Source organism: Embiotoca jacksoni, unplaced genomic scaffold (genome assembly GCF_022577435.1).
Source record: "Embiotoca jacksoni isolate LCO1_2020_lvr unplaced genomic scaffold, fEmbJac1.0.p SCAF_2, whole genome shotgun sequence".
NCBI classification, from domain to species: Eukaryota; Metazoa; Chordata; class Actinopteri; family Embiotocidae; genus Embiotoca; species Embiotoca jacksoni.
The window spans coordinates 19,914,245-19,932,883 of NW_027185340.1; the positions used below are offsets into that span (position 1 = coordinate 19,914,245).

The following is an 18,639-nucleotide window of genomic DNA, read 5'->3' on the forward strand; positions in this document are numbered from 1 at the left end:
CACTGTCCTGCCCTTCTCTTCTTTCAGTCAGATGGGTTTCTGGTTTTGGTAATGATAAGGCAATATATAGTCTAAAATTAAAACAATACTTGATTTAACTTTGTGAGGAATCTCTATTAACGACAGAGGTCGTTAATATTGAGGATTGATGATCCACTCATTGACCTAACTGCCAGACAGCTATCAAAGTTGGCTGGGTTGGTGCTGACTCATTCGCTCACACAGTGCTGGCTGGCCTGGCTTTTTTTGTATTTCTTTTAAAGAATGAATTGAATTGAATATACCGTCGTGGCTAAAGATGCGGCCAAAGTAATAGCTGATCACGCCATGGAAAGACACACCAAGTGCCAATTTTACATCATTGCAAAGATAATTTATTGATTTAGTCTCTATTCAGTGGTGTGGGAAAGTTTGTGAACCCTTTAGACTTTTCTATATTTCTGCATAAATATGAAAAGGAACATCATCAGATTTTGACTTAAAGGTAGATAAAGAAACCCTCCATTAAACAAATGAGACAAAAATATTACATCTATTCATTTATTTATTGAGAAAAATGATTCAATATTACATACTGTATCTGTGAGTGGCAAAAGTATGTGAACCTGTAGAATAAACAGTTAATTTAAAGTGAAATTAAAGTCCTGTGTTTTCAGTAACTGGGATGATACTCAGGTGTGAGTCTTTGAAACATCAATGTGTAGTGATAACGGGAACAAACTGTTCAACACATCCCGGTGTGTGTTTTATTAACTGCACACTGAACCAACTTACATTATGTACAGTTTATTCCTTCTGAAATAATCAACACTGGAGATTGCAACACAGTTTTGTCTGGACTATCTTTCTACCAATGCAATAATTTGGAGGAAATATCCTCATCTACAATGTATTAATGCTTTGTCAAAAAACGTTTTATGATATACAGTAAATAATGTTTGTGTCATAAAATATGAATTAAAACTGCAAGCAGTGATATGCGGACCCTCGCGTGCTGCCCGTGCACAGACTAAATTTGAAGTCGGTCTGACAAAATCTGTAAGAGCAGTTCGTAAAAGTACAACGTGTGAATTTCGCCAAAAATGCAGATTAAATTCAAAATGGCAGACTTCCTGTTGAGTTGACATAATGGTCCATTGGAACTTTTTTGTTCATCTCGGTGTGATACACATGTCCACCGAATTTTGTGCATTTAGGTAAATGTAGCCGCCGGGGTATCTATTTAGCGAACATGTGTACCAACTTTCATGAGTTTTTGAATATGATAAAGCCTCCAAAAATGCAGTTGTTTACGGAGAATAACAACGCGGAATAATAATTCCTCGAAGAACAATAGGGCTTTCGCACCATCGGTGCTCAGGCACTAATAATGGGAATTCGAACAGAACTCTTTTATAATGCATACACTAAAACTACAACACAACCTGCTTGGAACAGAATACAGTGCTTGTGCTTAGCCTCAGGAAATAAAAGTAAATTTAAATCCCTGTCAGATTCTGCATTCTTTACATAAAGACACCTCAAATAGGCGCTGTTCAGTTCTTAAAAAATGTCCACTTTAGTTGACTGTGCATCCGGCTTCGAGGCTTCGGGCCCGGCGTTCGTCTGGCTGTCGCCTCCCTTGCTCTTGGCTGCACTCTCACTCTGAGCCCAGTTCTGTTTCTCCCTCTCCAGCGCTTTCTCCATCTCGGTGTAGTAGTCGAGAGCCTTCCGCACCGGGTCGATGATGTGTTGCTGCAGAATTATGATTTATGTTGTGATTTTTGTGATTTAGACTTTTATAAATGACTTGGTGAAGGAGATTCAGGCAAAAGAACACTTATATGCTGATGACACTGTCATTTATATGCTTGCTCCCTCTTTAACACAGGCAATGCTAGAACTTCATACTGCATTTCAGTCAATACACTCTACTCTGCTAAATTTAAAATAGGTTTTAAATGTTCAGAAAACAAAGTTCATGATCTTCTCAAAATCTCGCTCACAGCCGGTTGATGAATTTAGCATTTTAACATCTGATGGTCAATCCATTGAAAGGTCACAGTGTTTTAATCGATGTTTCTCTGTTTTTTATTGTGGATTTTCCATATTATGTTGTGTATTCTGCATTTTAGAGTTTGTGAATTTGTACGGCTGCTACCTGGGTCAGGTCTGCCTTGTTAAAAAGATCTCAATGGGACTTCCTAGTAAAACTAAGGTCAGAAGAAGAAGTTACCTCCAGGCAAGGGAAGAGGTTGGCCAGCTCGATGAAGAGGGGGAGCAAGACAAATCTGATGAAACCTGTTTGAGATGAAGGCTTGGTTACTTTGTCCCGATCCATGAAAGGGGTGACTGGAAGGCCCTCTAGCTTCTCTACATCACTCTGACCAAAGAAAGGCAACACAACTGGAATTAAATACAAATAACTTTGCAGTACATCTCAGGACAGCAACACCAACATCAAGTTAACATCATTCAGCTTCCGATCACGCCAGGTCTTAAACTCCACCAGAACAATGGAATCAATCTGCTGTAGTGAAATGTCTTCACGTGCAGTTGGACTCGGTACCTGGTTGTAGAACTCCTGCAGGAGACAGTCCAGCCAGGGCTCAGCAACCTCCATGGGCCGCGCCTCGTTGGATATGTCGCTCACTTTGATCAGGATCATCATCAGCTGCACAAACACAACCAAAAATCGTAAACAGTAGACAGCGACACAGGAGTCATACCAGAAAGAGTTCTGTAGGGACTGCTCCACTACAAGATCCCGTGTCAGGGTCATGTTTTCCTTCGTCTTGGTGTGAAATGTAAGTTGCCTTAGCTTTAACCGCCAAAAAACACGTGTTTAGATTTAGAAAACAATGACCAGGTCAGCGTTTGATGTAACCACCCCTGATCTACATCGCTAATTGTCCTTTATCACTCTTATCACCTGACCTCCATCACAGGACTTCCTTCTTCGACCGTGGTTGTACGTGGGTGTACATTTCACGCCTAGATGAGTAAAAACGGTTCCCTGACACGGTATAATATTTAAGGTGACCAGGTCTCCGACTTCATGAGGGACTGTACAGGATTTCTATCCCTTGTCCCACATTTTAAGATGATGTTCCATATTTTGATTAGCTCCACTTTTCAAAAGTCAGCACTGCAGGACAGAGGTTTTTTTAAAACCTGCACAGGCAGCGCCAACAACAATGTTCCCACTTAAACCAAAAGATGATTCTCAGACAGATTAGGGAACAGCAGCTGAAATAAATTGTGTTTACACCACCATGCAGCATCACAATCATACAGGTCAGGAGACCGTGGGAAGCTAGCACCACATGAGACTGTGAAACTTTAGCGTCCTTTTTGCTTTCTGTGTTTACTGAGCGTGAGAGTTTGGAAAGTTGCCTTTAAATAATGTGTATTTGTTTAATCCATCACATGCCTGAAGCTATCTGTTGTGTGTTTTTATGTTCTAAATTAGATAGATATCTGCATTTTAGACAACCTCTCACCATCGAGTCAAACATTATCCCACACAAATACTCTCTTTGCCCCACATTTGGTTTGTTGGAACCTAGTCCAACAAATAATAATATTTAAATCCTAAGGTACAACAACTATTGTGACCACAAAGAGTCAAAATAATTTTTTTTAAAAAGTAAATATTTCCCATAATAATAACATTCCTTCTTCACATTCCTCTTAAATATACTATAATTGATGAGCTCCATTGATCGTCTGCCACAGTGTCCCGTCCATCTCACCACGTCTCTGTGGTCCTTGTTGGTGAAGTCAAACGTGGGCAGGATGGACTTGAACTTGTTGAGGATGTCACTGTGCCTCGTCATGTCGGTGGCCAGAATGCATCTGCAGTTGCAACATGATATAAAGCTTGGTTTTAAGATGAAATAAAGTGAGAAAATATGACTATGAAATGAGATAGTAAGGATGATGGTCTCACTTGATGATCCCCTCTCTGATCCGTTTGTACTGATCCATGGACAGATTTCTGAAGATGTTGCTCTCTGTCTGGAAAACAAACGGTTGAAAGGCTCCATCTTACTTTGATAAAAACTAAAATGTACATTTCGTGGAAGCTTTAAGTAAACAGCAGTGTTTTCATTCTTACTTTTTCCAGGATCTCAAAAGCAACGGCACAGTGGTGGTTCTCCAGCGGAGAGATGTCGTTGTAGCGAAGAGCAAGTTCAGTCCGAGCATTTATCTGGAAGATGGTCAGAAGTTAGTTTATCTTATCTTATCGTATCGTATCGTATCGTATCGTATCGTATCGTATCGTATCTTATCTTATCTTATCTTATCTTATCTTATCTTATCTTATCTTATCTTATCTTATCGTATCTTATCGTATCTTATCTTATCTTATCTTATCTTATCTTATCTTATCTTATCTTATCTTATCGTATCGTATCTTATCTTACCTGGTAGGCGTTGTTGTATCCTGCATGGTCGAGGTCATGGCAGACTGCAGAGGTCAGCATGATCAGCAGGTCGATGCTGTCCATCTTACTCCTGAGGTCGGTCAGCCAGATCAAACCGTACATCTGTGCCAAGAAAAACTGTATTTTGAAAAAGAAAGGCTGACCTGCCACCAACTCTTAAAGATTACAGTTGTTTTTTGTCCACTTGGGGGCAACAGAAGCCCAAAAAATAAATAATCATCTTTTAAAGTTGTTATGGCAAAATTCACTCCACATTTACCTGTTTTGGCTCTCCAGCTGCCAGATTAAAAAACTATTTTCACAAGTAAATTGCTTTGTCAGCTCTCTGGCATACAGCTGCCTGCTGTGGCTAACGTTCGGATTGAGAGAAACAAACATCTGAAAGATGCTAAAATTCTCAGGAGAGCAAATGGAATACACTACTAGCATTTCACATTATACATAGGTTATGAAACAATTGATTAAAGATTTGGTTAGCCACTAGGTGCACAGTTACTTGCTAACACTCTTTATATGGCATTTGGAGAAGGGGGGGGATAGTGCAGCACATCATGAGTTAATCAGCTTGTTTTGAATAAGCTAAAAGAGGCTAAAAGAGGAAATTCTCAGTAGACCTGTAGAGCTAGGTGATAGTTCTTTGTGGACCCGGAAGCAACCTTTAAAGATTACAGCCTTATCTGTTGCAGCTTTAAAAAAAAAAAACACTGCTTAATGCATGTTTGAACTTGCAGTGACTGATATCTTTTGGCCACTTAGGGGCAGCAGAGGTTTCCCACTTGCAACCATACAGCCAGATTATTCATTGAGTCATGTTTCTGTTGCACCTGATGAATGCAAGTCCAATATTTACCCCTGAACAAAATATTTGGCTCTTTAGTGACTAAATATCCCACCATGTAGTTTCTAACTGTTAGTTAAGTTTGTTAAAATTAAACAATACAGTACTTTTGGATCTAAATTTGTTTACAGATTTGTTTACAGATGGGTGAATCCTTGGTAATTACAGACAGGAGAAAGAGAAGTTGTGCTTTGATGTACCTAATATTTTGTTAAAGTTGCAGTGTTTGAACAATTAGCTGAAACTTACTGTAAATCTTCCACAGGTCATAATTCTCTGTACGTTCATCACTAATAAATTATTATTGATTACATCTACTTAACAGAATGTAAATGTCCTGCATCATCTCCACATCGGAAATGTTACGGACAAGAATTAAAACCATCAAGATGAAAACTGCCTGACCTGCAGAGTTGATTTGAGTCTCTTCTGAGAGCTGGACGTCCTTCACAAATTAGCCATCAAGTGCACAGTTTCATGATTACGTGTACAACTGGTCTTTCTGTGATTTGTCCTGATAAAACTCGACTCTAACGCACATACACACATACACGTACTCACCATCTGGGTCACACAGAAGCAGTGTTTGAAGTTGTGGAAGGGGATGTTGTTGTATCTTCGGTAGATCTCGAACAGGAACTGCTGCAGCACCTCCGGCTCGATGTTGAAGGTCGCTGTGAAATCTAAATCTGTGTACATGACCTGCAGGAGCACCATGATCTCTGCGTCCTCCCACTGCCTGCACACACACACACACACACACACACACACACACACACACACACACACACACACACACACACACACACACACACACATATATAACTTTTCCCAGCATCCTACCTTAAAGACGGACACATGAGCTGCGCCTCAGCTGCACAGATGAATCCACGGACAAGTATAGAGACACAAAATTCAGTCTTTAGAGTCTGATGGCGCTTGTAGTTTTGTAAGGACATATTTGATCTCACTTGCATGGAAAATCTGATTTTAGAAACTCACTTTTTTGACACATTTCACTCAGCATATCTCATCTTTACTTTGTTAAGAAAGTAAAAACATCCATCAACAGAAATATTGAAATATCTGTGATGTAAAGCTCCATTGTTTTGCAAAAACTGTTAAAAACCACACAGTTACACTGGGTTACATGTTCATTAATTATTTAGGTTTATTTTCAGGGAATCCCATATTTTGTCCTCTTTCCTTCTGCTGTAAACATTCAACAAATATCTATAAATCCGCAGCAGAAAATAATCCTCTCGTAGTCATACATTTTAGTCCCCTTTGCTAAAAACTACAGATGTGTTCCCAGACGATTTAGAAAATTACTGGAATATATTTTGAACTGTTTTATCTATTTAGTAGGACTGGGTGGAGGCTGCCACATATTGGGAATTGTTGAGACCTAACAACTTTTTTGTTTTGTTATTTACATGGAAGTTGTTGGTATTAATAAAAATGTAAATTAATGCTGGGTTCATCCTTGATAATACTCCACCACCCACACCACAGAAAGCAGAGAAAAGCCTATTTTACCAGGCTTTCAGAGGAGCCCCTGTCATACCTGCGCTTCAGTTCTCCTATCCATCCACCTCCATCACTGTCGGTTTAGCTTTAAAAGCTTCTGAACAAATGAAATAATAACCGAGCCTTGGAGCTCACTTCAAACATGATGTGTTGATTGAGCCTTTTATGAAGACCTCCTTTCAATTTGCGAGCCCTCTGCGGGGCCTATTCATATTGAGATGAGAGTGATAATCAGAAGAAAAAGGGTTGAGGGCTCCCATCCTCTTCAGAAGTGTTTGTTGGACACAGCTGTCATTAGTCTGCCTCGCTGTCTGTGAGCACTGAAGAAACAGGTGTTTGTTTGTGATCACACACGCACACAGACAAATCTTCCACTTTTCACATCAAAACTTACCAGTTATCAAAGGTTGGGGTCTTTAAGTACTGCCTCACTTCTTCCGACACTTCCAGAGAACTGCAAAGGTCACGACAAAAGAAGTAAAAACAGTTAAATATTTAAACAAAAATACAAAGGCTGCAGGGGTTATTTTCTGCTGGTGACTTTTTTTTATGTGAACAAACCTCATTTGCAGGAACTTTTCCCGCACGTGTTCGCACTCCTCCCGGGTCCTGTGCAGGGTTCTCTTGTGGTAGAACGGGGAAGGCTTGTGAGGTCCCTCTGAAAGATCTTTGAAGAGCCCGAGCCAGCTGAGATGCTCCACACTCTGAGAAGCAATGGGATTCATTTTGTTTAAAGTCTCCAGCTGTGCTCTGTTAGGCCATACACTGGTGCTTTGAGCTAAATACTAACTTCAACATGCTAACACAAAAGTAATGCTACATTAGGTTAGGTTAGGTAGTCACTTTATTAATCCCCGATCATCATCATAAATTAGCACGATGCCATGCTGACATTATCTAACAATAAACACAATGTGTGTGTGAGTTTTTGATGATAAACGTATCGGATGACCAAGAATCGGAACCTGAAAAATGCTGCATCATCTGGGAACCATCATGGCAACCTTTTATGCACATGTTGAGATATTTCACAGAATAATTAAAAGTTTGACTTGCTGGTCGTGCTAAAGGAAAACAGCACCAATAACATTGGAAATATTGCCTGATAAATTTTGTGTAGCAAACAGTTGCCTGTATATTGTGTATGATGTGACCATTTTAGGCCCTTGTGCAGCCCACCTGTGATCTCACAGGGCACATACCAAGTATCCAAAAGATGTGATTGCTGAAGCTTGTTAAGAAAGCTCTCCTGAACTAATCAGGGTCTGCCCGACTACCACTTTCTCTGAAACATTTATGCATGATAAAAGATGCTAAATTGTAACATTAAATGCACCTATGTAGTAAAGAGTAACGTTGCTGATACAAGAATAGACTTTGCTATAGTTATACTGTCTCAGTGATTACATTTTTTCCCTGCTAACACTCATGTGTTTTTTAGGCTAGTCATTGGGATAAACCCTAAAAGAGGCACCAAGGCTGGAAGAGGCAAAGTCCTATCAAAGCGAATTGGGAAGGTCACCCAGAAGAAGATGACATCAGTTGGCCCTCGTGACTCAAGTCAGCAACAGAAATGAATGGGCTTTCAGTCGGACCTCATAAGTTGGTGAACCCAGTCATTCACACACAGAAACTACAAAAACACGCACACAAAGTATTGTCTACTGTTAGCGATGCTCTTTCCAGGTACTCACTTAGTAAGTCTTGGTCACTTTGTATTTCACTCAGTATTTTATTTTTTTTTTTTATTTTTTTTTTTTTAGTTCAGTTTTTGGACAGACTAAAGACCCCTCAAAGTTTTGTACATATTATTTACATGGCTGGATATTCAAGTTCATCTGAATGTCCTTAATTATAATGAAATCTTTTTCAATCTCATTAACTCATTCACATGGTTTTTCAGCAAGTGATTTTGATCATGAACACTTCTTTTTAAACTACATTTTTTTAAATGACTGAAATTTTAGTTTTGAGTGTGTTCTGTATAACATCTTTTGTTTTTCATTGGCTTAAATTGAGACATGGTTTTATTTTTGTTATTATTTATCTGTATTATTTGTCCCAAAATCTTATTGCACCATTTCAAAGGTTACATTTGTACACTATTTTATAGCAAGAGTGCTAGGGGATAATCTATCAAATAACAATGTTTGGAAATGAAAGTAATGAAAAACTAATAGTTGTCTGTAACTTATACAGTAGCATGTAGTGCATTTGTGTTGTAGATTACAGTAAAACCCAGCAAATATACCTGCTGTAAAATAAACATGAATTAACTGTTAATTATTTTGTCTGTATTTTACTGTAAGGGGTGAAAATGAAATCTTCAGACTGAATTTATGAAAGCAGTATCAAACTGTAAATTTCAGCGCAAGGAAGATACCGTAGGTTTTACGGTAACCTACGGACACCCGTGCTGCCAGTTCTTTACTGTTTTTGTAATGGAAAAATTTCTAACAGTGAAGGTTTAGAAGAAAAGGCAGATTGTGCCAAGGCAGTCCAGTAGTCACTCTGCTTTTAGCTCAGTTTTAGTGTCCACCAACACCTCAGACAAATATCAAGCCATACAGTTGCTAAATCTTCCACTATTTTTACCAGCTCGTGTGGTACTGACGAGTGGCATAAATATGGTGTCATATCTTTAAGGTTTGGTGGGTTCATCACTATGAGCGTCTCTTGTAATTTGAACCATTGTCAGTATAGAAATATTGACAATTACAGCTTTAATTTGACATTAGGTGTTGTGTTATCGTCACACTTTCTATGAAACAAACACCCTTTCCTATCTTTGTTTTTTCACTTGAGTTTAAAAAAAAATCCCCTGTGTTGTTGATTATATCATTGTATTATTATATGAATAACTTTGCTGGTGTACCTCTAGTTTCTTCCGGAATGAATCCACCTGTTTCTTCATCTCGTACACAACTGCGGGAGTCTCGCCAGCCTCGATGAGGATTTTCTTCTCCAGGCCCTGCAGTCTGGGATCGCAGACCATCAGTGAGCAGTTCAGTCATCATGCAAACCTCTATCATGGCAAAATGTGAAATGGACACTCCAGTCCACTACCGCAAGCCACGCTTTGGCTTCTCTGGGCGTGACAGTTTCACGTTTCCCGGTAGTGGTTGTGAAACTGTCACGTCTAGAGAGACCAAAGCGTGGCTATCTCAAGTTTTGCTGCCATGTCTATTTCACGCTTTCCCTTGATACTGGGTTGGATGATAGCATGACTGAATAATCATCTTTATGAGACAAGAAATTAAATTTTTCTTCCCCATGAGTATGATCTATGCATTCACTTTCCTTTATTTCCCACCCTGTCTACCTTTTTTCCATGGATGATAGATCAAATCCAAGTGCACCAGCAAGCTCTGCACCTAAAGTGACCAAAAAAACAACTTGACAACAGTTTTTCCATGAACTCAAGAGCTTTTCCTCCCATGGTGCTAAAGTGAAGATACCTAACGGCTCACTGTTGCAGTCGGCGGCCACCACCTCCAGCTTGTAGCAGGAGTGGGGGCTGTTGGGCTCCAGGCTCGGGGAGATGTTGATGATGTTGCCTTTGGGGTTATACAGTTTCAGGATGTCATGGGGCCCGGCCTCGGCTGCTGAGCGGAACAGATCTGGAAAAGAGTTTTCAGTTCACAGTCTGCCCCAAAGGTTTTATAAAGCAAACTTGATACGTTAAGGACGTCGGTGGAAGGCAGCTGAAAGCAATGGAGGGTTTAAGATACCATTTCTTAAGGCACCCTTTATAAAGGGGTTGTAGTGTTGTAAGTATCAGGTTTATTTACTGTTATAGAATTATAGATGTTTCATAATTATGGTGATAATAACATTAATAAGGAACAATTTTGAGTTTCCATTCATTAATAACCTTTACCAAAAATATTTTTCTCAGCCTCGCAACCAGTGATGGAAAATAATGAGTATATTCAGGCAAGTAAAAGCGTATTTAAGTGCACATTTAAGTTACTTACTGAATTTGGTTAAACGTATTAACACAAACAAGGACACTTATCAAACATGATGCTTATACAGTGTTATTATAACTGGAGATTAAAGAATTAGCTGTTTAATTGATCACTGATGGCTATTTTAATCATCTTTCATACAAAGATACATATTTTATGTTTTTATAGTAAATCAATTGTGATTGTCCTTGTAATTACTTTCATTTTTTTATTTTTTTATTACAGAAGCAATGTGAATGGGATATAGTCAAGTTCTACCATCTAAACAATATGTCGATTAATTAATAAGTCAATTGATTTTAATCATCAGCAGATTAATCTATAAGAAAAATAATCATTGTTTTCAGTCTTACATGAAAATCTTAAAAATGATCTCTATCTCAAATTACAAATGTAAAATGCTGCTTACACATTAAAGCATGAGTAATAATAATCTTGACAGCACGAGTAGTTTTACTTTTGATATTTTAAGTTGGTTTTCCTGTTTATATTTACAGTTTATCATCAGCGCATCAGCTTTACTTCTTAATGGAACATGTTCACAGCGTAGTTTTAAATACATAATAGCCTATGTGGGAATTGTTGAATTGTTGGGTTTCTCTGTATAATATTGTAAAGTCTTGCTGTAAGGACTTTAATGTGTTAAGTGCCATGAAATAACCTATGTTGTGATTTGGCACTATATGAATAAAGTTGAATTGAATTGAATTGAATTGAATTGAATTGAATTGAATTGAATTGAATTGAATTGAATTGAATTGAATTGAATTGAATTGAATTGAATTGAATTGAATTGAATTGAATTGAATTGAATAAAGGATCTCATCCTCCTTCAACTCTTATGGCAGCCCCAAATTTCTCTTCTCCCTCCAAATTTCCTCCAATAAACTGTTTCCTTTTGCCTTCCTTACAAAAGCATATAAAGAGCATGAAGCCAGTGACAAAGCCTCCAACTGATGTAACAAGTGAGGAGCTGTCAGGGGCAGCTGTATCGCCGTCTTTATCATAGACTGACTCCCCAACACTAACACTATACCTTCATATGCTCGTGTGATGACTGATCTGTGTTTGATTCATGCATTTATCAGGTTTATTTTATTCTTTGGGTTACAGAAACTGTATTACAACATAACCTGTGACGAACCTGCCCTCTGTTGATGCAGGACAAATTTACTTTCTCAAGGATGATATTCTATAGTTTTTTTAACTAGAAAATAAATTCACATTATACTTTTAGTCTTTCAAGTAGAAACTCATCTCAAACATGGGATAAATTTGTAAAGTGTACAGCATGACTCCAATATTATGTGTGTGTGTGTGTGGGGGGGGTGTACAGACATAACACACAAACCTTAAAATAAATGTGTGATAAATACAAGTGAACTTCAAATAGAAACATCATATTCAGCTCCTGTACCTTTGACATCCTGAGCGGGGCAGTCGACAGGGAGCTCAGCCTGCTCCGGTCTCCCATGCACTGTGAAGTAGATTATTTTTGTTGCCATGTCATGGATTTAAAAAAAATCTAAACACTGTACTGCCGTGTGCGCTGCTGATCTGCATCTGATGTCTGTCTCCTCTCATTATTTCACTGGTAAACACTCCACCCCTTGTTTCTGTTCTCTCCGCCTCCTCCTCTGCTCCTCCTTCTCTCTCCGCTCTTTCTACTGTAACATTTGTACATTCAGGAGAATCCTAAATTAATTTAGGGTAACACCCACTTTTACATCGTGCGTGTGCATTACTGTATTTATTTGTTTCATTTTGTAGATTAACAAATAAAAACCCATATCATGATAATTATCATAATTTATCATATTTTATTAAAATAACAAACTATTATTTACTAATTTACTTACATTGCATCATTCTTACTCAGAAACATCGAATTACGACAAAAGATAAGACTTATTATTTGCATTTAATGATGCAACATGTCATTATTATGAGACAATAAGTCATAGAATAATAAGTCTCTTAGTTTGTCTCCACATGGGCAAGAATTAAAATTGCACAAAATTATGACACAGAGTTAGAAAACATGAAAAACTGTGATATAAATGACAGAAATTAAATTTTAAAAAAATCTAATGATGTACTGTACATTTCCTGAAGAAAGTAAATTCTGAAGGTTGCAAATGCTTGCCTGAACCTGTTGAATGCACTGCTGCTTGTTTGTGCTTAGGAAACAGAAAGGGGGAATAACATGAAGGAAATAAAAGAACAGAAGGGTAACAAACCACAGATCCAGCGGTAAAGTGATTGGAAACTAACAGACATGCATCTTAAACACTTGCCTATCACGTTATTTTTCCAGCACAGCTGTTCCACGGTGGAAACGTGGAAAATAGTGGGTCTGCTGAACCAGTTGTAAAGTAAGAACTGCCTTTAAAGGCTGACAGGGCGTGGCCAGTCACATACAGCTGTCACAGAGTGATAGCCAATAGAATTGCAGCATTTCTGCTGCTGTCCAAGGTTCTGAACCAGGCTTAGCTATCACCTAAATATTCACTGAGCGCGTGTTAGAATCCCCGTTGGGACAAATCTTGATATACATGATCAGGAATAAACAGTTATGATGATTCCATTCATGTAAATGCAACTCATTGAATTAGATTCTGATTACAATTGGATTATAGTAGCTGAGTAATGCGTTCTAATGTTTTTGATATATTTAGGTAATTTAGTAACTAAAAAAGAAAATATAAAATGTATGTAGATACGACATAGACTTAGAGGCAGCGCATATCGACAAAGGAAATATAAAAACAAAAAAAAAAAGCTTGATATATGGTGGCATAGTCATATCCAATTGCTGACTTAGGGTTCATAAATAATATTGCAATGAAGTCAGTTTCTTACTTCTCTGAAAAACAATCACATAAAAATTGTAGTTAATCCTTAAGACCATTCAATAATTCACTTTTTACTGATTAATATAAAGTATTTACTTGTCCTATTTAAAGATGTAAGCAGTAAAGAAATTGGTTTTATTGAAAACTCTTGAATATAGAAACAGTCATAATATTTCAAAAACTGCAGAACCTTTTGTGCAGTGCCCACAAACTATCTTTTCTTAGATGCACGTGTTTGCCACGTGTGTGGTTGCATTGCTCCTCCATGCTGTCTTGACAATGAACCTTGCTGTTGTGAAATGTTATTCAGACCAGTTGTAAATGTTTCCTGACAAGTATAAAGTCTATTTCTACTGTTCTGCTGTGACACTATTCTGTGACATCATCAGATTTTCTTCTGTGACGATACAAAAAAAACATGCAAAGTGTGCAGGTCCGACGTATTGTCTTCTACTGCAGGATCTCAAATTGTGTACCTGGTGAAGATGATGTTTAGGTAAGACTGTACCTTTGTACAGTCTTACTGTACAGTTAGTTGAGGACGAAAACGACTCCTCTCCACTCACCGGGATGACCACCAACTCATTCGAATGTCACTCAACAACCGTAGGATGACATCAAGTGACCTCCAAAAAGAATGGCAAACGGCAACTGGGGTGAAGTGCACGGCGAGAACGGATAGAAACTGGCTCCTAGGGGCGGCTGAAGTCCTGCAAAGCTAGAAAAAAGACCTTCATCAACGAGAAGCAAAGAAGAGCCAGGCTGAGGTTTGCAAAAGACAATAAGGATTGGACCAGAGGACTGGACGAAGGTCATCTTCTCTGATGAGTCCAATTTTAAACTTTGCCCAACACCTGGTCATCTAATGGTTAGACGGAGACCTGGAGAGTCCTACAAGCCACAGTGTCTCGCACCTACTGTGATATTTGGTGGAGGATCGGTGATGATCTGGGGGCTTCAGCAAGGCTGGAATTGGACAGATTTGTCTTTGTGAAGGACGCATGAATCAAGCAAAGTACAAAGTTATCCTGGAAGAAAACTTGCTTCCTTCTGCTCTGACAATGTTCCCCAACTCTGAGGAGTGTTTTTTTTCCAAGCGGACAATGCTCCATGCCACACAGCCAGGTCAGTGGACCACCAGATCAGGACCCTGTCATGGCCAGCCAATTCTCCAGACCTGAATCCCATTGGAAACCTCTGGAATGTGATCTAGAGGAAGATGGATGGCCATCAAACATTTAAAAATTAATATGAAATGGATTTCGATGCATTATTCGAGATCTAAAAACACTGCATATGTTTTTTGTATTTTGACCAGTTGAAATTTGGGAAAATGTTGTCAATACTTTATAGAATGAAACAAAAAATTTCATTTTCCTCAAACATGCACCAATAAATAGTAAAACAAGAGAAACTGATCATTCTGGTGGGATCTCTTAATTTTATACAGATCTGTGTGTTCCTGGCGTACGTTGACTGCTGTGTTTGTCAAACGTATAGCTCTTGTAAATAATGAGTGGCGCCCCCTGCTGAGGAAATAAGATAAAATCTTTGACAGATTGTGAAAATAAAATGCTTACAGCACCTGGTATTCCCAGGCGGTCTCCCATCCAAGTACTAACCAGGCCCGACTCTGCTTAGCTTCCGAGATCAGACGAGATCGGGCGTGTTCAGAGTGGTATGGCCGTAAGCGACAATCACAGGCTGCAAGGACCTTTTTAAAGACGCCAAAACACAGACAACTTTTCTTCAGGCTGGATCTTACATCTATTTTTATCCTTCTGTATCTTCAGATACTCGATAGTCATTTCAAAAACATATCAAATTACTGAAAACATGTTCATTTTGTAGGAACCTATAGGAACATAACACTGAAACAAAAACATCCTGAATAAAAAAAGAAAGAAATTCTGATATTATTTAATATTTGATCAAAAATACACCAAAATGTGGTTATAGAAGACAACCTGATGATGTCACATAAAGGAATGTGATGATGTCACAGCAGAGAGTGTGATGTTGTAGCAGAAGCGACCATGATGATGTCACATAAAAGAATGTGATGACGTCACAGCAGAGAGTGTGATGTTGTAGCAGAAGACAACCTGATGAAACTGTCATAGTTGTTGACTGCTGTGTTTGTGAAACGTCTTGCTCTTGTAAATAATGAGTGGCGCCCCCTGCTGAGGAAATAAGATAAAATCTTTGACAGATTGTGAAAATAAAATGCTTACAGCACCTGGTATTCCCAGGCGGTCTCCCATCCAAGTACTAACCAGGCCCGACCCTGCTTTGCTTCCGAGATCAGACGAGATCGGGCGTGTTCAGAGTGGTATGGCCGTAAGCGACAATCACAGGCTGTAAGGACCTTTTTAAAGACGCCAAAACACAGACAACTTTTCTTCAGGCTGGATCTTACATCTGTTTTTATCCTTCTTTACCTGCAGATACTCGATAGTCATTTCAAACACATATCAAATACAACCATTGTGCACAGAAGAGCATTCTGTCATAATGTCGTGTACAATGTCTGACTGTCAAAATTCACCCTGGCTTCATCAAACTTGAGCAAAGTCCTCAGTAGTTATCACCACATACCAGCTCCAACTAGTGGGACCAGGTATCCCACTTCATTTTATTTATTTCTTCATCCATCTGAACAGACAAACACAGTTCTGTCCACCAACCATGTCTTCATCTTAAATCCACAAAGATCCTCCTGCAACAAGTTCGGTTGTACAGTTCATCTCCAACATACATCCTGTCAACCAACGAATCGACATGACTTCATGCTATTAAGAGATTAAAAGGTTCCAGATATATTGGACCAATAAGATGTGACTTTCTCAGTCAGCACTAAACTTTATTTCTCTCTTTCAAAGGTCCATGCTGTCTTTGTTGGTGACGTGTAAATAGAAACTAGCAGTCATTAACTTCGTCAGCCTTGCAGATTTTCAATTTGTCCTGAATTGATAGCAAATTAATCCCTAAAAGTTCAACAATTTTGGCTAAAACATTTATTTGCTTTTATGCTGACAATCAGATTAGAAGACACCACAAATGTCTGTTCACCAAGTGAAGAATGAAACGATCAGCTGCAGGCTAACAAACAGAAAACAGTTTAAATAAAATCCAGTCACTGACACCCTTCACCTGATAACTTATTATTTTGTCTAATGGGTTCAAAAAAAAGCGAAACCGGCCATACGAATGCAGATCCAGTAACAGAATGAAGACGTGTGTTTGTAGAGCTGATTGTGGTGGACGATACTGTCCCATCACCTCTGGCCGCTCCGGCATGAAGCAGACATCTGTCACAAGAATCCTCCTGAATACACAGATTCAAACATATAGACATGAAAAAAACACAGCTGAACTCTACAGCACGTGATAACATGTGATGAGTCATCAAAGCTGCTGCATTGGAGATGATTGTTGATGAATTACCAAAACAAGTTCAGGATGATGAAGAGGAGACCGAGAGCCAACTTGGTCCAAACTGCAGGGAAAAAGAGGGGGTGATTAATACGTGAAATAGTCATTTCAGCTGTAGAGTTTTCTGGTGGGTTGAATTCTTTACTTCTGTTTCTTTCTGTGCAGCTGCTGGCAGGAAGATACGTGGAAACAGTGCTGGCATTAGGGTGGTGACGATGTCTCCTTCTCCCAAACACTCTAAAACATGCATTAAAATGTGAAGAAAAAACAGTGCTGGCTGCATGTGATTACATCAAAATTCCTGTTTCAGAATGAGGCATCATATACTGGTGTAGAGGAGTGCACTTGAATTACTGTCTATGCTGCCTGGCAGTTTAATCTGCAGAAACAGACTCTAATAGACACACAGCAGCCTGTGATGCAAAATAAAAACACTTGTATTTGAAAATCAGGAAAAACGGGATGACTGTTGTCTGTAACATTTCATCTGTAAAGTGAACAGCGACAACAACAGTATCTGTAATTGAAATTAAAATGTTTAAAATGTAGTGAAGCAGAAAAATAAAGTCAAAATAAAATACTTGACAGCCAGTTGTAATAAGGAAATCATTGAGTAAATGCACTCCATTACAAACACACCCTCTCCAGCCCACTTCCTGGTAAACAATGTGAGTGTCTCCTTTGTCATCATCGGACCACATTTCACTCTTTGTGTAGTGACATGACGGAGACAGAAAGAGTTCACTGACCACTGCTGCTAAATGAAGACTCGTCCTGGAAACTGCATCAGTGAATGAATGAATATCAACATTTTGTTATGTTTTGGTTTTCACTTGTGACTTATTGTTCACTGCTGTAAATATGTTGTGAATAAAGATTTTACAAAAGAAAAAAATATTTAAGATGCATTTATAGCCATTGAGATTCACTACATTTGAATTCAGGCTCAGAGCAACAACAAAAAAGTCACTTTACAAGAAAATTAAAAAAGAAAAAGTATTTATTCTTTACATCCACTAATACTTTCAAGTTCTCATCAAAGCATTTTAATAGATCTGTTTTGAGAAGTAAAGTTGGAATGACGACCTTTTCCCCGTTCAGTTCTTCACCATCACACTCTGGTTAAAGGTGTTTTCCATCAGTTCTGTCACCAATTAATGTATTTAACATTTAATTGCAACACACTGAATGTCAGGATTTATGGAATAACAATTCTTAAATGAACAAGGTTTAAAGAGATATAGATTTCCATTAGCTGTTACCTTGGCAACGGATGACCTCATCTTTTACATGCAATATGTGATGATATTTTAAATCATAACCTGTTTTTTTAATTTTTTTATTTCCAACAGTCAGTTTCAGAGTGTACAGGCTGAAAGTTCTGTTTGCTTGTTTCAGATATTTATCTGAGAGTGATTTCAGTGTTCAGCTCAGTTTCACACTTCCTCACATCAACTTATTCTCAACCAAAAGGACTCGCAAGAAACTTTTTCAAGTCGACAACAACTTCCTGAAATCAAGCAGCCCAGTTTTCCACATCTTTAGTCTGGTGAGTACTTTTTCTGAGTTTAGGATCGTCA

The 18,639-nt window shown here is 38.5% G+C and overlaps 1 protein-coding gene and 2 non-coding genes across 5 annotated transcripts; all 3 read right to left on the bottom strand.

Annotated features, from left to right (window-relative positions):
- Window positions 1–537: 537 nt before the first annotated feature.
- Window positions 538–12,324, bottom strand: LOC138200769 (high affinity cGMP-specific 3',5'-cyclic phosphodiesterase 9A). Of its 3 annotated transcripts, none has more exons than XM_069153653.1 (14): window positions 12,187–12,324; window positions 10,269–10,418; window positions 10,121–10,172; window positions 9,674–9,776; window positions 7,360–7,502; window positions 7,193–7,252; window positions 5,830–6,007; window positions 4,410–4,532; window positions 4,100–4,192; window positions 3,932–3,999; window positions 3,735–3,837; window positions 2,549–2,653; window positions 2,216–2,362; window positions 538–1,734 (listed from the first exon to the last, which is right to left on the bottom strand). In XM_069153653.1, exons 1-14 carry the CDS (start codon window positions 12,272–12,274, stop codon window positions 1,543–1,545), a joined length of 1,605 nt encoding a protein of 534 aa, XP_069009754.1. In that variant the 5' UTR covers window positions 12,275–12,324; the 3' UTR covers window positions 538–1,542. The 3 variants fall into 3 exon arrangements, with proteins under 3 accessions (XP_069009754.1, XP_069009755.1, XP_069009753.1); XM_069153654.1 differs by having other exon boundaries at window positions 2,216–2,280; window positions 10,257–10,418; XM_069153652.1 differs by having other exon boundaries at window positions 10,257–10,418.
- A 2,873-nt stretch (window positions 12,325–15,197) lies between these two features.
- Window positions 15,198–15,316, bottom strand: LOC138201695 (5S ribosomal RNA). The gene has a single exon (XR_011178498.1). It is a non-coding gene; the product is annotated as a 5S ribosomal RNA (ribosomal RNA).
- Window positions 15,317–15,851: 535 nt separating this feature from the next.
- On the bottom strand, window positions 15,852–15,970 carry LOC138201708 (5S ribosomal RNA). Its single transcript, XR_011178511.1, has one exon. It is a non-coding gene; the product is annotated as a 5S ribosomal RNA (ribosomal RNA).
- Window positions 15,971–18,639: the final 2,669 nt, after the last annotated feature.